We start from the raw sequence: 23,430 nt of genomic DNA, 5'->3' as shown, positions 1-23,430 counted from the left end.
ATAAAGGTGAAGTGGCCATGTTAACATCAGATAACATAGATTTCAAAACAAAGAATAAACAAGGGATAAAGATGGACATTTCATAGTAAAGGGATTAACTGATCAAGAAAGCAGAATAATCCTAACTATAAATGCAAGTAAAACACAAATTCAAAATACATAAAGCCAAAGACTAAAGTATTAAAAGAAGAAATAGACAAATCCACAATTTTAGTTGGAGACTTCAACATTCCTTTCTCAGTAATTGACAGAACAAGTAAACAGAAAACCATAGTAAGGATACAGAAGACTTGAACCACACTCTCTGCCAACTTGACCTAATTCACGCTAATAGAACACTCCATCCAACAACAACAACAGAATAAACACCTTTTTCAAGTGTACTTGGAACATTCACCAGAATAAGCCATACACTATGCCATTAAAAAGTCTCAGTAAATGTGATAGGATTAAAATCATACAAAGTATGGTTTCTGACAACAATGGATTTAAACTAGAAATCAGTTTTTAAAAATCTGGAAATCTCCAAATAATTGAAAAAGAAATAACAGACATAAATCACACATGGATCAAAGAAGAAATCATGAGTGAAGTTAAAAAAAAAATTGAGCTGAATGAAAATGAAAATATAACATATCAAAGGTTATAGATGATGCTAAAGCAATCTTTAAAAGTAAACTGATAGCATTAAATGCCTATATTAGAAAAAAAGGATCTCAATTCAATAGTGTAAGCTTCTGCCTTTAATAAAAAAGAAAACATGTAAAAAAGGAATTAGACCTACAAGAAGGGGGAGGAAGGAAACAATGAGATCAGAGCAGAAATCAGTGAACCAGAAAAGAGAAAAACAACAGTAATCAATGAAACCAAAAGCTGATTCTTTGAAAATATCAATAAAATTGATAAACCTCTAACCAGACTGATCAAGATAAAAATAACAGACTAAAATAATAGTAAGGAAATATTATGACCAACTTTATAGCAACAAGTTAATCAACTTAGATGAAATGACAAATTTCCTCAGGAAGATATAAATAACCGGAATAGTATATCTATTACAGAAATTGAAGTTCTGGATAACAACTTTCCCACAAAGAAAACTCCAGGCCCAGATGGCTTCATTGGTGAATTCTACCAAACGTTTAAGGAAGAAATAATATTAATTTTACACAGACTCATCCATAAAATAGAAGAGAAGGAACTATAGCCCAAATCATCTATGAGACCATCATTACTTTGATTTCAAAACCAGAAAAACACAAGAAAACTACAAACTGATTCCTTCAGCAAACTGAATCTAACCATATAAAAAGAGTAATACATCATGACCAAGTGGGTTGGTTTAATTTTGAAATATCAACCAATATAATTCACCATATTAACAGATAAAGGAAAATCATACAGTCATCTCATAGATGCAGCCAAAGTATTTCATATCGTTTGATATCTATTCATGACTTTAAAAAAACAACTCAGATAGCTAGACATAGAAGGGAACTTCCTCAATCTTATAAAGAGCATCATTGAAAAACCTACAGCAATCATACCTAACGGTGGAAAATTAAAAACTTCCCCATAGGATCAAGAACAAAGTGAGGATGTTCACTCTCACATTTCTATTCAAGATTTTACTGGAGGTCCTAGACAGTGCAATAAGGCAAGAAAGCCAAATAAAAAGCATACTGATTGGAAAGGAAGAAGTAAAACTGCCCTTATTTACAGATGACGTGATAGAACACATAGAAAAATCTAACAAATCTATATAAAAGCTTCTAGAAATAATGTGTGAGTTTAGCAAGTTTGCAGAATACAAGGTAAATAAAGATCTATTGTCTTTCTATATTCTAGCAATAAACAATTGGAGATTTAAATTTAAAAAATACATTTATAATATAATAAAAGCAAGAGTTTCCTAGGGATAAATTTAGTAAAACATGTGAGATCTGTTCACTGAAAGCTACCAAATACTGTTGAGAAAAATTAAAGAAGATGTAAAAAATGCAGAGAGTACCACGTTTCTGGATTGGAAGACTAAATATTGTTAAGGTGTTAATTCTCCCCCAAACTGATATCTCAATACAATCTCATTCAAAATCCCAGCAGATTATATAGGCATTGACAGGTTGATTCTAAAATTTATATAGAATTTCAGTTCTATATAATTTAAAGGACCTGGAATAGCCAAAACAATTTTGAAAAAGAAAATGTTTGAAGACTTACACCACTTGAGACTTATCGACTTACTATTAAACTACAGTAATCAAAAATTGAAGAACTACTGTAAATCTAGATATGTGCAACTGAAGAGAAAGTCCAAAAATAGACATTGACAAGGGAGCAAAGGCACGTCAATGGAGAAAGGATAGTCTGCTCCACAAATGGTGCCAGAAGAACTGGACATCCACATGCAAAAAAAGGAATCTAGACACAGCCCTTATACCTTTCACAAAAATTAATTCAAAATGAATCATAAATCTAAATGTAGAATGCAAAACTATAAAACTTTCAAGATGATAACATAGGAGAAAATCTAGCTAACCTTCAGTTTGGTGGATGACTTTTTTAAAAAAATTCATAAGTTAGACTTTAAAATTAAAAACTTCTGGGGGCTGGCCCACCCGTGGCCGAGTGGTTAAGTTCGCGCGCTCCGCTGCAGGTGGCCCAGTGTTTCGTTGGTTCGAATCCTGGGCGCAGACATGGCACTGCTCATCAAACCACGCTGAGGCAGTGTCCCACACGCCACAACTAGAAGGACCCACAACGAAGAATATACAACTATGTACCGGGGGGCTTTGGGGAGAAAAAGGAAAAAATAAAATCTTTAAAAAAAAAAAAAACTTCTGCTCTGTGAAAGATGCTGCTAAGAGAATAATGGTTAAAAACTGCAAACATCTCAAATGTTCATCAATAGGAGAATGGATAACAAATTGTAGTATACCTGCACAATGAAATATTACTCAGCAATAAAAAGGAATGAAGTCTGGATACATGGAACAACACAGATGAACCTCAAACCATTACACTAAGTAAAAGAAGCCAGACACAAAAGACTCCATATTTTCTGATTTCATTCATATGAAATTCTAAAAAGGTAAAGCAAAAGTAACAGAAAGCAGATCAACAGTTGCCAAGGGTTGAGGGTGAGGACAGAGGATTGACTATAAAGAAGCACAAGGAAACTTCTTGGGTGCTGAAAATGTTCTATATATTGATTGATTCATATATTTGTCAAAGCTCACTGAATTGTATGCTTAAAAGGGGGGAATTTTATGATAATTATACCTTAACAAAGTTGATTATTTTAAAATACATCTGCAAATGGTATCTCCCCATCACTACTACCGTTAATAGGTGATGCTCTGTTGCCATTCTTACAATGACCAGAATTTCATCTGAAGTTTTGATGCTATATAGAGTAAGTGGTGAAAGCCAGTTTTCATTCAGCCAGCCAAATACAGAGGGTCTACCATATGGCAGCCACAATTTTAGGTTCTGAAAAAATGAGAATACAAATAAAATACAGTTTTATCTTTAGAAATCTTACTATTTAAAAATAAAACTATCACATTTAACATTTATGGTGTGCATATTTTATGCTACGCACTATTTGTATGTATTAATTTGTTTAATTCTTTCAAGAACCCTATGGTGTGGATGGCATGATTAATTCCATTTTACAAAAAGGAAATTGAGGAAGAGAGAGACCACGTAAATTGTCAGGCAAGTAAATGGCAAAGCTGGGGTTTGAACCCAAGGAGACCGAGACTACAGCTATGCTGCCCAATATAGTAGTCACTAGCCACGTGTGGCTATTGAGCACTTGAACTGTGGTTAGTCTGAATTGAAATATGTTGTAAGTGTAAAATACACCCCATATTTCCAAGACTTAGTATGAAACAAGAACACAAAATACCACATTAATAATTTTTAATATTGATTATATGTAGAACTGACAATATTTTAGGTAGACTGGGTTAAAATAAAATATGCCATTTCCTTTTACTTCTTAAAATGTGATTACTAGAAATTACATTCAAAATTACATACATGGGGGCTGGCCCCGTGGCTGAGTGGTTAAGTTCGTGCGCTCCAGGGCAGGCGGCCCAGTGTTTCGTTGGTTCAAATCCTGGGCGCGAACATGGTACTGCTCGTCAAACCACACTGAGGCAGCATCCCACATGCCACAGCTAGAAGGGCCCACAACGAAGAATATACAACTATGTACCGGGGGGCTTTGGGGAGAAAAAGGAAAAAAATAAAATCTTAAAAAAAAATTACATACATGGCTTACATTACATTCCTACTGGACAGCACTGCTCTAGATTCTGAGAATTTAGCTATTACTTTCTACTTCTTTGGTGACAGACAAACTTAAGAGCAATTATGAGATGATGCACGTGTGGTGAAATGGAGGTATGGACAAAGTATTAAGGAAGTATAAGAAGAAAACCATCAATTCTGATCAGGGATCGAGAACCTGGGGAAGGTGTCTCAGAGGAAGAGTATGAACTGAGCACATCTAGCAAGGAATAGATCCGTCCAGTCCCATGTCTCACATTTGTCTAACATTTTGCATTTCACCAAGTGATTTCCTATAAATGAACGCATTTCCTGAACACACGCATGTGTGCGCACACCCATACACAGTGAACTAGGCTGGGCAGACATTATTGTCCCTGTTTTACAAGCAGAAACTGAGTCTGAGAGATGAAGTCGCTTCCCCAAGTTCACTCTGCTGGTAAGTAGCAAAGCGAGGAGATTAAGCCAGGTCTTTTGAGTCCAAGATCAGGGAGTTATCTACCCATCATGATTGCCTTAAGGTGACCTGAGAGCAATTTCAAAGAGAAAGAGCAAAATTATATGGGAAACGGAGAAGACAGTGTATACTAGTGCCGGCTTTTACCAGTTCACGAAAGCCAGGTGTGCTCATCTCTTCCCGAATGATGGGAAGTCGTTGCTTGAAATCCACCATGGTGGGAGCATGTACACTACAGAATTTGGCAAATACTATAAATGCAGACTTTTCCCCACCAAGAGCCAGCTTCCTTTCATACCACGGAATGCACAGTAGTGGGTATAGTGGCCACTGGCTATAATCGGAAGACCTGTGGAAGCCCTAGCTCAGTCCTGGGCTCTGTGAGCTTAGGCAAATGGCATAACCCTTCTGAGGTAGAGCATTCTTGACCATGAACAGGAACACTTCAATTTCAACTCTAAAATAGAAGTCAAATCTCAAACTCTGGAAGCTGAGAGCCCTGCGTTCCCATCCCACCTACTGCTTGTGGAATGTCCAGCTTTCCTAAGCTCTCTGCCAACCTTTGTTTCCTTACCTCTAAAAGGTGATAGCAGAGCCGAGCCCAAAGGCACTTGTTTATGGAAGTTTAGCTATAGGTATTTACTGTATTCAAAATTAAAACTGGGAAAATTCGTAAATATTTATTCATTCACAAAAAATAATAAATCCATTACATGTTAACACAAATAACACATTTTTATAAAAATATCTATTTTCTACAACAAAAAAATTAGTGAAAACAGTACCACTGTTTTACATTTTTGTAAATCTGTTTGTCTGGCTTTAATAGAAGACAACTGGATTCTCAGGTCTGTTTCTGCATTCAATGTGTTTCAAAAAATCACGTTGTGATGCTTCTGAAAAACTCCACTGTACACTAGTGGAAGAATAAGAGTGGAAAAGGTAAATAATGTCTTGTACTATTATGAAGATCCTTTGAACCTCATGGAACCCATATAAGGCTCTCAGAGAACTCCAGGGTCCCAGAACTACGCTTTCAGAACTGCTGGCCTCATACAAAGCACTCAATGGCTGTTAGCCATTTTTATTCATAGATTCTATTCCCCTATGGGTTATTGTGAGGGTCAAATGAGAGAATGTATTTTTTAAAAGACTTTGAAATCATGAAGAGCTTACAGCATGAAAAAAACTTCAATCCGAGAAGTTGGTGTCTATTCTTGGGGACGTATTTTCTTTCACCAACTGAAATTTAAACTGAAATGAATTTATCAGAGCCCTGCTTTGCTATTTAATGACCTAGAACTGAATTAGTCCTCAGAAATGCTTATAGAAAGAAAGAACGAAGAAAGGGAGGGAGACGGGGAGGCTGCCTGACTTCCAAGATTTCTTACAGGCTTCGGGATATGCTGATGGAGACATTACTTTAGCTCCTCATCCTAAGACTGGCAAGCTCTGGGAGCCCTGGTAAGTATCCCCACGTGTGCAATCACCAAGGCAATATACAGTGCCCGCCAGCAACATATAGTGCCCACCAAACATACAGTGAGGAGAAAGAGAAGGAACAGTCAAGATTTTCAGCTTGAAAGCTGCTCTGGGTCTCATGACAATAGGAAAAGTGTATTAGTCGTGACCACTTCAGAACTTAGCTCAAACAGGCTGAAGGCAAAAGAAAAAGTATTGATTCACAAAAAGTCTAGGGCTCACTGAAGAGAAAGGTTTCCATCTCTCTCTTCTTCTTCTTTTCCTCCTCCTCCTCCTCTGTCTTCTCTTCCTCCTCCACCTCCTCTTCCTCCACTTTCTTCTTCCTCCTCCATCACTCATACTCTCCTTCCATCCTTCCTTGCCGCTCTGCTTTTGCTTCTGTCTCAGAAGCTCCTGGAGACAGTTCTTAACTGCAAGAAGTCCCAAGAGAAAGCTCTTTCACAGCAGCCCAAACAAAGCCCTGGTTTGCATCTCATTTGCCTCCCTTGTGTTGCTGCATTCAGACTTACAGCAGGACAACAGGAGTAAATTTACTTGAATTGTTAGCAATCCCAAACTATTTCTAACTGCCTTAGGCTCATTGCTTTGAATTTCATTGGGCATTATATCACAATACGAAAAATATCCACTTATAGACTGCTATAAATCAATCCATCCAAGGTGTCTATCCAAGGCAATTGCTTACTTAGTATGTCTGCAGCACTAACCTGCACAAACATGATTAGCGAAGTTTATTAGAAAGGTATTGGCCTGGTCGCCCTCCGGTCTAGCAGGACAGAGGCAAAAAAAATACTTTGCATATATAAGTCACACTGTGCTTTGAAAGAAAGACATATTTCCTGTTTCATTAAAATTTATTATGTTGGACAATCACAAGATGTTTACTAGAGTCTGGCCTCTGCAATTTATTAGAGCCACAGGGAATAGAAATGCTCTCTTGCAAACTGCAGTAGCACAATAGCATTTAATAGCCTTATTTGACAACATCAGTTTGGGTTTATTACATTTGGCTCATTTTCAAAATTATTTCGCGTTGAGTTTCACATTTTAAAGGGAGAACGAAGGGAGAGGGTAAGAATAATCTTTTAATAAGAGGAATTTTAAAACTCAGTGAATTAGGAGAAAAATGTTTCTAATCCAGTGCTATAAACTTGGCAAAAAAATTTTTTTTAAAAAGACCAGTTGCAAAGCAATAAAGTATATCTACTGCTGATCCACACCATGCCAGCTGCTGTTTCAAGAGTCTGGCAAAACTAGCCCTTGTCCACTTCTTTTATTCCTAGGAACATACGGCCTTTCTCGAACTTGGGTGGTGATTTCATAAAGAGTGCTGTTTTTATTTACTCTCAATTAATCATGCTCAACTGTAAACAAAGTGTCTGTTTTAGTTCTGCTGACAATTATCCACTTGTCAACATCTCCCTCAAGTACCTTCAGCATCTGGCTGACGCAGGAAACCTCTACATCAAAATGAACGTTTGTCTCAGTAACCTCAGGAATTCACCGGTTTCTTTAGCCCATCAGCAGTCAGGGCTGTATTCTAAGAAATGTCACCTACGTACCTTGATGAAGATGTACATAATCAGACGATAAAGGGTTTTTCCGGATTTCCTTTCATTCTCTGTGTTTGCTTTGGCCAAAAGAAGGAAATGATTACAACTTGGGCATCTTGGGGGGGGGGGGGGCTGGGCATGGGTCTGTGACTTTAGATACTTTTACAAACCACCCACCAGGCACATGATGACAGCTCCAGAAGTTGCAGAGAAATCTGGCCTTCCATTAGTAACATTCCACTAGATCAACAGAACCAAACTGTGTTATAATTGGTGACAATTTCTATGAGGAATGCATAGGCGTTTTGTTGCAGTTTCACTAGGGTTTGGAAGTGGCACGACTTTATCCACTGCTCCAATAACCCTTTTACTTTGGGACTCCTTTTCCTTCCACTTAAAACGTGTAGAGAACATAGGGGAAAGTCGCCATGTTTGAGGGAGAATTTCTAGCGCGTTCCCTGAAGCTCTCCTTAGAGAAGGGAGCCCCAAAAATCTAAACTGAACACGCACGTTGTATATCCACTCAGCTGTTTCCTCCATGAGAAAGGAGAGAAACCATCTATGCCGAGGGGGGCGGGAGGGAAGCTGGGGGCTCCGACAAACCAGTCCTCCAGGAGAATGTTTGGCTAATTTACCTAGATTTCTCATCTCAGAGATTAATTTACACCCACTTGAAAACGGAAGAGCTTCAAATCACTTGGCATCACTCCCTGGAAGCTGGATTTCTGACTGAGGAGTAATGGCGAGCCCGAGAGGATGTAGCCCACCAAGACAAACCAGGTGTCCAGCACTGCCAGGCCAGAGTCCAGATCGACCAAAAGTGGCCCAGAGACGACGTCAAATCCAGAAAAAATTAATGTCCTCACTGAGGGAAACTGAGGACCAGGGGGGGGGGGGACCCGCTCAGCAAGGGCCCCCCGGATCGCTACAGAACCAGGTGGTTGAGGGTTGGGGCGAGGGCGGGGGGAGGACTTGGGGAGCAGGGGAAGACTAGTAAAGGGGTCTGCTTCGCTCCTTTCTGACAAAAGCTGATCAATCCAACTGCACGTAATTGATTTTAATGAGTGGGGGAGTTTCCTTCGCATTAACGATTGCCCCGGGTCATCAGCCTGCGCGGGCGGCGACTCCCGGTGCGGATCTCGGTCTCTCCTCGCGGGCCAGCCGGCCTCAACCCAGGCTCCCACCACGCTGCCTAACTTTTGGTCCCTTAAAGAGCAAAGAAGTCGGAGAACCGGGACCTGCCCAGACCGCCGCCCCGTTTCACCTGGTAATTTATGCACAATTAATTGAGATATCTTTTATACTTGATGTGTTGCAAAATTAATGCCTAATTTATGTAATTAGTCAATTAACTCTAATTCCAGCATATGTTCCCAATGCCCAGAAGGTGTTCTGTTTCCAGGTACTTATTTTGATGTCATGAAATGCAACTAATTAATTTTACATGCATATTAATTTGGGATCTCTTTAGCAGTTCCCTTTGTGCAAGTAATTTTAATATTTGTCTTTCTAACCTTTTGCGGTAGGGTGGGGGGAGGGCAGGTGGGCGTGAGCCGCACGTGGGCGCGAACCAGACCGACGACCTGAAGGGTGGCCCGGGTCGAGGGGAGGGCGTTCCGGGAAAGGCCTCAAGCGGCCCAAGGCGTGGGTGCTGCCCTCAGCAGGCCTTTAGGGGGCGTCATGGACGCTCACCCCACGAAGTGCATTTTGCTTGCGTCTTTGGGAAACAGCGAGCATTGGGGCCTGGAGGCGGAGGGGCCTGGGCGCGCTGAGCAAAGGTCCTAGAGCCCTCCCACGTCCTGGGACAAATCGCTCCGCGCCCAGTCACCCGCAGTCCCGGGAGCGAACGAGAAGCTGGCATTTTTTTTTTTTTTTTTTTTTTGCGGTCTGAAGGACGACTCAGATTTCCAGGCCAGTCCCGGGAGGCAAAAAGCGAATGGGTTGCTCTCTGGTCGCGCACCTTTCTCCCAGACATCCCGCTGTTCCCGGAGTCGGGGGAGCCGGAGCGCGTGCGCTCCCCGAAGTTGCGTGTGGAGGGGAGGGGAACCGCGCCTCCATCTCCGGCTGTGCTCGCCGCCATCTGTCCTTCTCTACCCGGGAGCGAAGATCAAGCAGGGCGAAAGTTTACTTTCCAAGTTATTGGGTGGCACATTAAAACTTTTATCCTTTTTGGACAAATTAATGAGCAATTTAATTAATAAAATCAGAGAGTAGTGTAAGTGCTATGATAATGAAGTTAAATGAGTGCACAGTAAAATATTCACTAATCCAGCGCATTGCCAAATACCCCCTTAATTCTGTTTAACACTAAAAGGGTTTTGAGCACCATAATGAGATTCCTCTGTCTGCTAATTAATTGACACGCTCCTGAATATTCATAGGAGCTAGCACCAATACGTTCCTAATTGCACCGTGGAATAGATCTCAGAGGAAAGTAAATCGCCATAGACTTAATTAAAATAATGTATTCCAGATCCAGGACGGGAAAAGATGAGACATTTGCCTTCGAGCGCGCTAAGAAAGTGGCACCTGGTTGGTGGAGGGGAGAGATATCAAACGTCGGAGCCCAGCCTGAAATAAGCGGCGTGGGACACGCAGGGAGGCCTTCTGAAAACAGCAGCTGCCCGGCGGCTCCGGAGGCCGTGGCTCCCGGCAGCGTCCGCCTTCCTGCGGCCCTCCGCGAGGTTGCCCTATCCGAGGCAGCGGCCGATGAGGCAGAGTGTAAGACCCCGACCCGGAGCCAGAGCTTCTCTTTCCTCCCTGGGGTCCCCCAGGCTTGTCCGGAATGCTGTCTACAGAGGCGCGTGGGGAAACATCTTTACTTGGGAAATTCCCCGGGAAACTTTTCCCAGAGGTTGTCGAAGCCACAGCCGTCCAACTCTCCCAACCCAAGTTGCGGTCTAAGAGAAGTCGCTGGCACTTCTCTTTGGGAGGGCGATAGTTCGGGGGAGAATACCCGGATGCTTTGGATGCTGTCCTGTCTCTCCCGGCTCCCACTCCCAAAGGAAGCGCTGCCGTCCCCAAAACCGCGCCGCTAAGTTCCTGGGCGCTTGTCCCTTTCTTGGCGAGTCCTGTGTCCGAGCTCATCTCAGCCGAGCTTCCCTCGCGGGTGGGAGGGACAGCCGGGTTGCAGACCCTACACGTGGGCTCGATGGCAGAGCCCTTTTCACCAGAGCCATGCACGTGAAATAAACTCTCTTCTTTGGAAAGACGAAATTCCCTCCACCCTCCTTCTTTGTGGAAAAAAAAAATCACCACAGGTTAGAAACTAAAAAGAGTTTATTTGAAGACATACAAATGCATATTTATTATACACATGTAGGCATTAACAATGTAAATTACACCGCCAGCAGTTGCTGGTTGTTTATTCATTAGATCTTTAGAAAATCTACATTGCCTCCAGACAGCGCGATGATAATATGAAATACACAAGCAGTTTACATAACCAACTTGGACGCGGAGCTCCGCGCACCGCGGCTCGAGTCATCAACAGGTCGCGGAGATCCGGACGCCAGAACCTAAGTTACTAATAATTACCGAAGATCTGGGGAACCTATGAGGCCCGCCGCTCCCTCTCTCCTTTTGGAAAGGGGTGAAAGATGTGGAAAAAGAGACGGGTCTGACTTACTCTATACGGTTCATCTGTTTTACTCTGTGTGTAGTTTGTTTTCTCTTTTTCAAGTAAAGAAAATAGGTGAAAAGAGGATGAACGGACGGAGCCGAAAGATCAATGGCCCTCCCAACTCCGGGCACTCAGGAGAGCCAGTTAAAGTCTACGGACCCAAACGGCTCTGGGGAGGGGGGCAGTGAAACGAGAGGTGAGAGGTTTTCTGTACTGCTGGCGCTGGAAGAAAAGGCAGCCTACCTTAGTTATCCGAAGCCATCAGCTGCACCAATCAAATCGCGATGGCCACCATAAACAAATAGTTAGCACTCCAAAGAAACTCACCTGCTTCATCAGCCTTTGCGGAATTATTTAGTGCTCGGTGGTTCTGGACTTAGCCAAAAGATGGAGTGGGGGGAGGCACTTTAAGAGAAAAATGCAGTGCAGATTTAACATTTGTTTTAAATATATAAATATTTTTATATAGATATATAGCTCCAAAATTCTTCCCTGATAAAAATATTAAATAAATGAGGGAGAGGCCAGGGGTTGCTTACTAGGGTCGCCGTTGCTGGGGGTGGGGGCTGTGAACGATGTCAGTCACAAATAAGTGCCAAAGTCTCCTAAAAACTGCGGGGATGCCGTGAAAGGTCGAGTTAATGGTGTATCCCACTCTCCGGAGCCGTCCTCTGATCATGGCCTAACGCTCCGTCGCAGAGGTGTGCGGGCGATGGGGCTGGGGTGGAGAGATTTAAGTTTTCTGTTTCCTTCCTTCCTTTATTTTATTCGGTTGGGCCAGCTGGGTACCTAAGGAAATGCACTGCCAATCCTGGACATTCTGTATTGCTGGGAAGGGAGCCAGTTTGTTTATGGACCTAAACTCTGGTGTGCGTTCCGCTGAAGAAATTGAAACCAGAGTCTGAGAAAGAAGGGATGAGGGTAGAGAGGGAAGGAGAGAGAGAGAGAGGAACGCAGAAGATGGTGGATCTATTTCTGAGGCGTTGAGAAGCCTTCGGGGCAACCTGGTTTCCCCCTACAGCTTGTCAGTACACTGCCACCCAGCAGGAGGGAGCAAATGGGGCGCCCGGAGCGGGGGCGTGCTGAGGACGAAGGCGCACGGCGGGTGGTCGGCACCCCCGGCAGGGACCCGCCAAGCGCAGCCCTTGTCCCAGGTGAAGCCGGCCTGAGCGGAAGGACCCGGCGGCCCAGGGAAGGCGAGCGGCGGCCAGCGCTGCAGGCCCCGCCAAGCCCCGCCTCCCAGCCATTCTTAGCTGGGGGAGGCCAGTAAGGATCAGCCGCTGGCTTTCTTTTCTTCCTTTCTTTTTCAAACCCGCTTTGTGGGTGGCAGCTCAGCGGGGGACGCATGGAGACAAAAAACAAAAAGCCCAAAGAGAGAGAGAAAGGGAGAGGGAGAGAGTGGGAGAGAGAGAGAGAGAAATCAAATAGTTTTAACCTTCCCAGGAACACAGCGAGTTATTATATCTAAAGGCTGTTGTGGTCCTCAGCGAAACCTGCTTCTGCCATTAAGAAAACACATATACTGCACACGTCCACCGGGTTAAGCTCTCCTCCTCGTCAGCCTGAACAAACAAAGCAGAGCGCGGGGTTTTAAGGCTGAAGACCTACAGGTTATCCGGTTTCAAAACAAATTAAAGCGGGAGAATGCACCAACAAATATTATGCACGCAAAATATTCCTCATCGCAGATATCTGCAGTTCCCCCAGAATCGATGCTTTTCAAATTTGTGAGCAAAGTACATTTAGCCTACTTTAATTTACCTTAATATTCTATTGCAATCAATATCTTATTTTTTCCAAATAACATATTCAAAGGAGGTTAAAACCGGTTTCCCACTTAATGGAAGCTTTAAAATACTTTATAAAGCTAAAACTCACCTTCCTGTTTTTCTTTCCCAAAATCCTCCAAAAACTAACATTTTAAGAGTGGGTGCTCACCCACAGATATCAATATTTTTCCCCCACATCTGAGCAAACAATTCCTGACAAAATTAATAGGAAAAGTATAGGGTGATTTCCTCCCCCTCTCCCCTTAAAAAAAGACCCTTCGCTCCACCCCGCTATTAAACAAAACACAATACCTTTTTCTGGGTGGTACTGCACAGAAGTTGATTCAGTTTTGACAATGTTGTTTAGCTATCATTTGCTATTTTGAATGAATGGGAGCAATCCCCCCTTTTACAACATTTGTTTCCTATTATGGAGAGGTGCAGCAGTTGAGGGCAGACATGTGAAAGTGGCTGTTTGATTCTCTTTTTCATCCCCCTGACCCTGCTTTTGTCCCTCCTCACCCTGGGAATGTCACGCCTCGCTACTTCACTTTGAGATGCTCGAGAAAGTGGCTTTGTTATTCCCTTTTAGACATACACAAAATTGTTCTCATTCCCCCCGCTGTAAAAGATACTTCACATCGGGACTCGGTTCACAAGTGCAATGCAATTTGGCTTAGTCCAACCTTTGTTCTGCTTGTACAAATGAGCGAACAGTGCACACATTATACAGTTGATCTACTGCTGTCTTAACCCCAGAGTTAGGGGCTGGGAGAAAAGCAAGTTAATCCCTTCAATACCAAGGTGGCTTTAGCAATATTTCCTCCAATAATAATAATAGATTTGAACTGCAGCTTCTGTTTCACACAGTGCAGAGCAAAACTTATGGGACGTTTAGCAACAACAACAAAAATCCTCCTACCAACCTTTTGCGAATAATTTTTTAGACAAATACATTTGTAGGTTCGGTAATGCGCCATTTAAAGCTGTGCAACTGTTTGTGCAAAGGAGGGATTGGATTTGCCAACCAAGGCTTTAAAGTCTTGAAATCTCAGAGCAAACCACAGCACGCAAAGACCAAATGGTATTTAGCAAACTGACTCCAAAGAGAGGGCATTATGGTGAGCAGGGCAAGAGTTGTTTTCACAGGCATTGAAATTCCCTGCTCACTATGGGTGGGGGCTGGCACTTCTTGGGGATGGAGGTCAAGCAGACTGGCACCTGACGCTGGCTGCTGTTTGTTTTGGGATTGAGGTGGAGGGAAAATTGAGCCTCCTGTACTCTCCAAGTTCCAGCAGCCGCTTGGGAAATACTTCTAAAATGGGGGGGGGGGGGGGGGGGGTGTCGCCACTCCTTTTCTCCCAACCCCAAGGAAAACAGATTTAACTTCAGTTGCCCCAGCCACAGCCAAAGGCCTTACCCACTGCCAGGCAACAGGGCCCAAGGAGGGGACACCTCAGAATTTGCCCCCCCCCCCCAAGTTTGGATGGGAGTAAAGAGGGAGCAGCAGGTGGAGACTGCTGCTTTTCTTAGAACCCAGCCAGATTGGACCGGGAGGGGAGAACGGATTGTAGGCAATGGACTCCTCTTCCAAAGTTGCTTTTCAACCTCCCTGTTATGAGTTAAGGTCCAAACTCCATGTAGCCCAGTCACCAACCAATGAAATACAGGGCTCCGAAGTTCCCTGCAGATATTCTTTTCTACTAGTTGGAAAAAGAGGTGAGCTCCTTCTGCCTGGCGCGGGGGTGGGTGGGAGTGGGGAGCGCTGGCGAAGAAGGGGGAGGAGAGGGCGCCGTGTCCTTTCACTGCCAGTTGGCCGTCGGCAGCAGAGCGCAAAGTGTGTCCCCTCCCCCGCCTCTCTTTCTTGGGCAGTTTGATTTCCCGCCAGACTCGGTGGAAGAGGCCGGGAGTGGAGGCTCAAACTCCCGGGGCAGTCGTGGGAGAGTCACGGCTGATAAGTTTCCCCTGGCGCGGCGCCCAACTGGGTGGGGGGGGGGAGGGCCTATGAACCCGGAAGACCGTGCCGTCTCGTGGCCCCAGAGCGGTAGAACTCTCTGAGCGGGTTCCCTCTGGTCCCCACATCCAGAATGTTAGGGCCAAGCTATGCCACGCGGGGTGCTGGCGGCGGAGGCGCACAGATTCCGGGGACAAACAGCCTCCAGGACACTCAGGACGACAATTTTTTTTTTAATTGACCGCTGACAGGCTGAGGGAGTTTGTTTTAGTGCTGAATACCCCGGGAACAAAATCCTTTTGAAAGGAAAGCTAAGTCGTTTCACGCCACCAAAGTGCAGATTTGGTGAAGAATGACTGATGGGACAAAGCGGCGCGGTGCGTTAGCGCGGGTTCCCAGAGAGTGCTGAGAATTTGGACCAGTGCGGGGGGCGGCCCGGAAAGGTGGGGTGCGCCAGAGGAGGCCCTAAAACCTAACATCGACACCGCGCCAGCCCGCCACCGTCCCCCCGTTTGGAGAAGATGGAAAAAGTGGAGAGGACAGGGAAAAAAAGTGAAGCGAAGTGAGGGACAAGGGTGCAGGAGGAGAGGGGAAAGAAAGATGAGAGGGAGCGAGAGATTCCGACTGGGGGCGGGGAGACACTCGAGGAGAGGGAGGGAACGCCTCGGAGGGGAAAGGAGGAGGAGAAGGGGCGAAGGAAGGCTTAGCAGAAAGGCTCCAGGCAGGAGTTCACTTTCCAAGCCGGGAAGGCGGGTATTGTTTTTGGCGCCTAGGAAACCTTCGGAAGCTGCCGGGTACTTTCCCTCCACCTCCCGCCGGTGTTTGGTAAATATTAACAAACCAGGGCGCGTTACTTTCTGGAGCGTGGATGGAGGGGCTGGCCGGGCGCGGAACGGTTTTCCTCTCCTAGAGCCCCCGCCCCAAACGCCAGCCCCACCGTTCGCGCACACACACACCTGTTTGACAACAGAAGGAATCAAAATCAATATTGTATTTGTCACCCCTCGGTCTCCTTTTTACTCCCTCAGCAGCCCGGGTGCCACTGAAGCGAATTGTGGATTTATGGAGGGAAATTAGCATAAATTATTACGAAATCTGTAGCCGTGTGTGGTCCAGCTTGTGGGAAAAGAAGCTATTGCGAACTCGCCAAGCAGAAAGGTGGTCGGTGGTGGGCTCCGCGGAGGCGATGAATGGCTATTGCACGAAAGAGATTTCCATTTGGTTCGCACATGGGTATAATTGACTTATGTGTATTTTATACAGTTTTCCCAACACCTCCCTAAGCCTCGGGGTCGGATGTGCCCCCTCCCCAAAGCTTCTGTTTGCTTTGGGTTCTGTACAATAGACTGTGGTGCACTTTTCAAGATTTCTGGAAAGTGCTCCCTCCCTCCGCCTCTTCATAATACCAGTCTTAAAACGTTGTAAATAGCATGCAAATTCCGCCCCTTTCCCTGGGCTTTGTAGAGCTTCAGTAGGAACCAAGATACAATTTTGTATCAAAATACACCTTTTGAATGTGTATCTCACAACTCCTCACCCCACCCAAGGCAAACTTGTGCTGTGATGTCCGATTTCCTTAATTAACCCTGGGCATGGGCAACGTGCCTCACCTCCCGTTCTCACCCTAGCCAAACTTTGAAGATTTCTCAGACACAAATTCCTACTGGTATCCTTGCATGTCCGACTTAGTGAGGACAACTTTCCCGGGAAGGTGGACAAAGATTTCTTCCAACTTGGATTGTTTTTTAACCCAAACGTCTCCACTGTTAGAATTTAGTTAATCTTCTGTTTACCCCGAGCAATGATTTGGACAGCCATACAAAGGCCCTTTGCAAGGCAACCAAATGCCAATTGTTAAAACAAGAAAACATTTCTCTCTCCCCATCCCCCACCGTCAAAACGCACATACACCGGGTAGAAAAGAATCTTCCTGGCTGTTACGGGGTGGGGGGTGGGGCGCGATCTTTCACTCCTACCCTTCCGTATCCCAAATCCAACCACTCTTAATATTTTATCTATGTTTCTGTATATCAGTACGCACATATTTGCTAAGAGGATCCTAAAAATCCTTGGGGGCTTTGATGCTGGTACCTGTCTTTCCCAGGAGCGCTCCTGCCTCGCCCACAGGAGCGCTCTCTTTTGTACCTCCGGTGCAACTGCCTTCTGTAGCAGCAAAGTTGTGGACCAACGCCTCTGTGTCTGGGAAACACAAGCCCTCACTACTATTCTTCATCAGGGGTCCCCCAGGCTCCCGGGCTCCTCAGCTCCTCCCATCCCAGGACAGTCGAGCGGAACCCGGCCCCATCAATTAATCTCCAAAACGCCGCGCCTCGTTAGGAGCTAAAGCGCACGCAGCTCCGGGAAATTCTGCTGCCTCGCTCCGAAGCTCGGCAGAGGTTCCACCCGGTCCACCTGGTTTATCTGCGGAGGGTTCATCTGCCTTTCTCCAGCTGTATCCCAGAGACAGGTCAGCGTCCCTCCCCCACCCCCTCGCACCCACCTCCTCCTCCTCGTTCTTTTTTCCGAATTAAGAAGATGACATTATTCTTTTCTTCAAGCACTTCTGTTAATATTGAAAAACGTGCGCTTGCATTTCAAGCGAGGCAGCCCAGACGCGAGAGCCATTTCAATATTAATGAAACTGTTTAATCTCCTAAATTCATCGTGTTTAAGTTACGTTTTGGTGAGTTATTGACTACCTCCGAAACTGTGGTTTAAAGGAGAGGTGTGTGTGTGTGCGTGTGTGTGCGCGCGCGCTGAAAGATCTTTTTTTTATGCTAACCCCAAACAGCTCCACTAATAATGCTCTAATACCACGAAACGTGTCAAAACTTAACACCCAGAACTCTACCACCACCACCTCCTGAAAAAAGAAGTTTTCACATTTCTGGACCGAAGATGATTCAGTGTAGGCTGGTGCTATTGAGTTAACAACGCGGTAAAAGAAATTTCTTTTAAAAACCATAAAGGTCGGAGAATGTGCAGAAACCCGTGGGAACTCCTAGCGTCTACTTGCAGAAGGCGTGCATGCAGGCGGGGTCGACTCACTATTTCATAGCAATTTGATGATGATGACGACGACGGTGATGATGATGATGATGATAATTCATTGAACCTCCCGAGACGTCTCCGAACCGAAGGGAGCCTGCTGCCCGCACCAGGCAGGGTGACCCGAGGCACATCCCGCCCTCTTCTCTCTCCAAAAAAAGAAAACTCGCTGGGTCTTTGCAAGTCTAGAAGGTACTGCTGTTTCAGTGGGACCACAGGCAGCTTGTGCTGGGCTTTCTAAACTCTAAGTTCTCACTATGCAAAAAGGCGGCGGGGGGGGGGGAGGAGGGGGGGAGAAAGTTCCGGCTGTAAAATGCAAACTTCCAGGCAACGCCTAATTCCTAAAGTTTCAAACCACCTGGGGAAAACGAGAGACCACGCGGCTCATCTGATGATAAAGTGTGTCAAACAAACTCAGGCCTCCCCAGGTCCACACACTGTCTGCCCCAGCAGCCCCAGAGCCTTCATCCTGTGTCTAATCAAATTCCTGGAGGACTTTTAGAGTGAAGACCGTGCCTGTTCACCCAGATACACTATTTTAATTTTTTTTTTTAATTTGGCCAATACACTACGATTCAAAAAGGGCTCTTACGCGGAGCTGTCCGATTATATTTTTGTAGGTCTTTTTAAAACCTCATCACTTAAAGGTACACACCCCCTGTACAGAGCTAAGGCAGCAGCCTAGGAAGGTCAAATCAAACTCTGACCTGCCTCGTGGAGGACTCGGGGAAAGGGTGTATGTTCACTATAATAACTCATGCAACCACACCGGGTTATGCCAAGCGCAGGAAAACGGTCTGCTTCAGGGGAAAGCCGTGCCTGAAGTTAGCTAACAATACAAACTCGATACAATGCAAAGGAAACAGAATACCCCAGCCAAGCAATTTCCATGTCAAACATCGTCTGCGCGGCAGCTCCGTCTGTGAACGTGAGTGGTCGCCTGAATCCCCGCTCCGCGGAGGCCGCCTCCTCATACCTTCACACCGCGCACCCAGGCTGGCGCGTCCCGCTCCCCGCCGGTGGCCGATGCTCTTCCCCCTCGGTCAGTCTTGAGCTGGAAGTGATTCCTATTGGCCAAGGTGTCCATGTAAATAGGTGTGAAAGAAACCAGAACTGGCCAGGCTCTCCCGTCTCGCTCAGTCCCCTCCCTCTGCAGCCCCCGCTCCCCCTCCTCTTCCTCCTCCTCCCAAGGCGATTGTCATATGATAGCTAAGAAGTGGCACATTAATGAAGCGCCGCTACAGGGGTCTTTTCTGCTCCTGTCACCGCTTAAAACTATCAGATGGTTCGAGGGAGGACATGGAGGCAGCCACCTAGCTCAGTGGAGCCGCGGAGCCCACAGCAGCGCCCTCCGGAGCCCCGAGGCCGCCGCTGCCACCGTCCGCGCCGGGACTCCGCAGCCGAGCTCGGCCGCCCGCACAGCGCACTGGCCAGAAGCCCTGCCGACCGGGCGGCGCGGGGCGCTGCGGGGCCGAGCTGCGGGGCTCAGAGAAGTACGGAGCCCAGCGGAGCCCGGACACTGCGCCCCGGCTGCGCACCGGGAGGCACGCGGCGAGCAGCAGCTCCATCCTGGATGCGGACGCGCAACTTGGAGCAACTTTAAGGTGAGCCACTCGCGACTACGTCCCTGCCCCGGTGTCAGCTTCAAGTCCGGCTTACCTCCATGCTCCCCTCGCCGGCCTCCCCTCCCGCGCCCCCTGGCCGCGCCCCACTCTACACGCAAAGTTGCTGGTTAAAGAGCGCGGGCGCCGGCTGATCCAGCGCCACAGCCTCTACCGTCCACCCCCGAAGTCTATACTCGGCCTGGCTGACCTCGCAGTGTCTGTCTGTGCATCCATGTCCCTCCTGCCCCCATTATCTTCCCTCCTTCCCAGATCCGAGCAGCCGCCGGCCCGCGCCGACCCAGAGCAAGAAGGGGGCAAACAAGAAGATGCCTCGGCCCGGCCGAAACACGTACAGCGACCAGAAGCCGCCCTACTCGTACATCTCGCTGACCGCTATGGCCATTCAGAGCTCGCCCGAGAAGATGCTGCCGCTGAGCGAGATCTACAAGTTCATCATGGACCGCTTCCCCTACTACCGGGAGAACACGCAGCGCTGGCAGAACAGCCTGCGCCACAACCTCTCCTTCAACGACTGCTTCATCAAGATCCCGCGGCGGCCAGACCAGCCGGGCAAGGGCAGCTTCTGGGCGCTGCACCCCAGCTGCGGGGACATGTTCGAGAACGGCAGCTTCCTGCGGCGCCGCAAGCGCTTCAAGGTGCTGAAGTCGGACCACCTGGCGCCCAGCAAGCCAGCCGACGCTGCGCAGTATCTGCAGCAGCAGGCCAAGCTGCGCCTCAGCGCGCTCGCGGCCTCTGGCACGCACCTGCCGCAGATGCCTGCTGCCGCCTACAACCTGGGCGGCGTGGCGCAGCCCTCGGGCTTCAAGCACCCTTTCGCCATCGAGAATATCATCGCGCGCGAGTACAAGATGCCTGGGGGGCTGGCCTTCTCCGCCATGCAGCCGGTGCCCGCCGCCTACCCGCTCCCCAACCAGTTGACTACCATGGGCAGCTCACTGGGCACTGGCTGGCCGCACGTGTACGGTTCCGCAGGCATGATCGATTCAGCCACCCCCATCTCCATGGCTAGTGGCGATTATAGCGCCTACGGTGTGCCGCTGAAGCCGCTGTGCCACGCAGCGGGCCAGACCCTGCCTGCCATCCCAGTGCCCATTAAGCCCACGCCGGCCGCAGTGCCCGCACTGCCCGCGCTGCCCGCGCCCATCCCCACCTTGCTCTCGAACTCGCCGCCCTCACTCAGCCCCACGTCCTCGCAAACAGCCACCAGCCAAAGCAGCCCCGCCACTCCCAGCGAAACGCTCACCAGCCCGGCCTCCGCCTTGCACTCGGTGGCGGTGCACTGACCCTCAGCGGCCGGGGCCCCTCTTGTTCCCCTCCCCGCCAGCTCATTCGTCTTCCCCAGCTCCCAGTCCTGCTTTCCCCGACCTGGGACTGCCACCCTAATTTGTCCGTTTCACCTTTGGCCAACCCTCTCTCCCCCAAGAGAACTTTGTTTTGGACCCAGGAGACAAAACACAAACTTGCAGCTGGGATTGGAGGCGCGTGGGAGTTGTCCTCGCTCTCACAAGATGGGAAGGCAGGGGGCACCTGAGCCAAGCCGTCCCATCCCCGGGACCCCTGAACCCCCCTCCCATGTAAGAGGCAGGGGAAATCCTGCCTCCCGCCTTCGCGGAGAGGAGCGCGTATTCTCCCGGTCCGGATCCGCTGGGCTCGGGGCTCGGCGCGGTTAGTTCTAAGACCAGAGAAATCGCTTCAGGGGTTTCCTGGAAGAGTTGTCCCCTGAGGGCTGCCGCAGCATAGCTGAGGGCCGGATCTCTGTCTACGTCGTGGAAATCTGCCGCGAAATGGGACCACTTATCTTCCTACCCGCTCGCCTCCGCCCATCCGGCAGGGGCTGGGCGGACCACAGCTTCCCGGAGCAGCCGCCCTGCCTCCTCGGCTTCTGCGGAGTTTTTTTTTTTGTTTCGGGGTTTTGTTTCCTGCCTGAGGCTCCAGGCGCTGCGAGTTAGGGGAGAAGCTGCCAGGCTGGGAAGGGGACGCTTGTCCTCCACGCAAGCGAAACAAAACTCAAAGTAACCTTGTATTGTTTACAAAGCGCCCGGAAAATGTAAACAGTGAACTTGAATCGGTATTGCTTGGCGGGCGAGCCGGCAAAGCCCACTTTACAAGTACCTGTTGTAATGTGAATGTTTACCTTTCATTTCTGGCCAGGTTTAGGGGAGGGAAGGGGGGATGGGAAAGTTAATTGGGATGTTAACTTTCCGATTACTTAGAGACCTTTTTAGCTATTTATTTTATTGTTGGAAGGGGGAAAAAAGAAAATGAAATAAGCCCAACCAAGAAAGCATCAGGGCAACCTTAGAGGGACCTAGATAGCTGACTGGCAACATTAAGGAGAAGTCACCGAGTAGGACATCTTTCTAGGACGAGTCTTTCTGTGTGCTACAAGAACTTTTCCCGGAAGCTAAAGGGCTGCAAAGAGATGTAAATGCTTGTGAATAGGAATGATTATACACTGTGTAAAACGCACTTTTTGTTTGCTATATTCCTTTAGAATCTTAGGTAATTTGCTGGAAAACGAACTGTTGTTCTGGTGTGACCTGCTTAAGTTAAAAAAAAAAGTTGTAGTGTCATCAGAGCTGTACAATTTTTACCTTTCCTTTTTCTCCCCCCCTTTACAGAATTAGCATGGCATTTTAAATATTGATGTTCTTGTTCCCAGCATGCCTGTTTTAAGACAAAGAATTTTAAAAAGGTGTCTACATTAAATTATGAACCTAGTCCAAATAATATTTTCTCATTAAAATATGTAAATTCAAATTTTAGTTTCGTGTGTTTTTGAAGAGTCGCTGCAAACAATAACTTTACAATAGAGATGTAGTTCTCGAAGCATGTTTTCTGCAATCCGTCGAGTAGCTTGTCTTTTTCATATCTTATTTTTAAAACAGTCAAACCTCCTCTTATGCACTTGCATATTGGGGGAGGAATTATTCAGATGGACTCTTGAAGATATTTGTGCAGAGGGATAGAGGAAACAAACTATTTCTAACATGGATCAGGTGCACAGGTGTAGTGGTGAAAGAAAAACTTAGTGAAAAAATACAGTACATGTATTTTTGTCTATCTTAAAATATGCATTTTGCAAAAACTACAGCACTTATGTAAACGTAAGGCTTAGGTAGGAATCAGGTAGAGGCCATATGAAGATACAGAAAGTAAAAACAGACTTGCTTACTTAATGCTTATATTCTGATGCATCTTTTTTGAAGTGAGTATTCACTTCCTTGCTCCTTTAAATTATTGCAGTTGTTGAAATTTTCTTTTTCAGAAGTTATCTAAAAGTTCACCTTGCGTGTCAAGAAATCTGTTCCCTTTGAATTAAACAGATTTCACTCTTTCAGTTGGAAAAATAAGGTTGATGCATTTATTTTAAAGAAGCAAATGAAGTTATTTTAAATGTTTGACTCTAAGCATTTGCTTTTCTTCAGATTTTTGCAGAGAATTAAAATTTGCCAAGAATTTATGGCTCGAGGCCAAGGGAAACTTTCTTAAAGGGGTCACAATATTTCTGGAGTGAGGTGTGTATTTAACTAATGAAGTTACAAGACAAGGAAAAACTTAAATGGTGACTAACACTTTACTGTGTAAAATGATTAAACAGGAGACCCATGTGGAACCCAG

At 46.6% G+C, this 23,430-nt stretch overlaps 1 protein-coding gene across 1 annotated transcript; it reads left to right on the top strand.

Moving 5' to 3' along the window:
- The first annotated feature begins 19,299 nt into the window (after positions 1 to 19,299).
- FOXB1 (forkhead box B1) lies at positions 19,300 to 22,566 on the top strand. The gene is made up of 2 exons (XM_014851175.3): positions 19,300 to 19,788; positions 20,059 to 22,566. Exon 2 carries the CDS (start codon positions 20,115 to 20,117, stop codon positions 21,090 to 21,092), a length of 978 nt encoding a protein of 325 aa, XP_014706661.1. The 5' UTR covers positions 19,300 to 19,788; positions 20,059 to 20,114; the 3' UTR covers positions 21,093 to 22,566.
- The last annotated feature ends 864 nt before the right edge of the window (positions 22,567 to 23,430 follow it).

This window comes from Equus asinus, chromosome 2 (assembly GCF_041296235.1).
Source record: "Equus asinus isolate D_3611 breed Donkey chromosome 2, EquAss-T2T_v2, whole genome shotgun sequence".
NCBI classification, from domain to species: Eukaryota; Metazoa; Chordata; class Mammalia; order Perissodactyla; family Equidae; genus Equus; species Equus asinus.
This window is presented reverse-complemented; position numbering and strand designations above follow the sequence as displayed.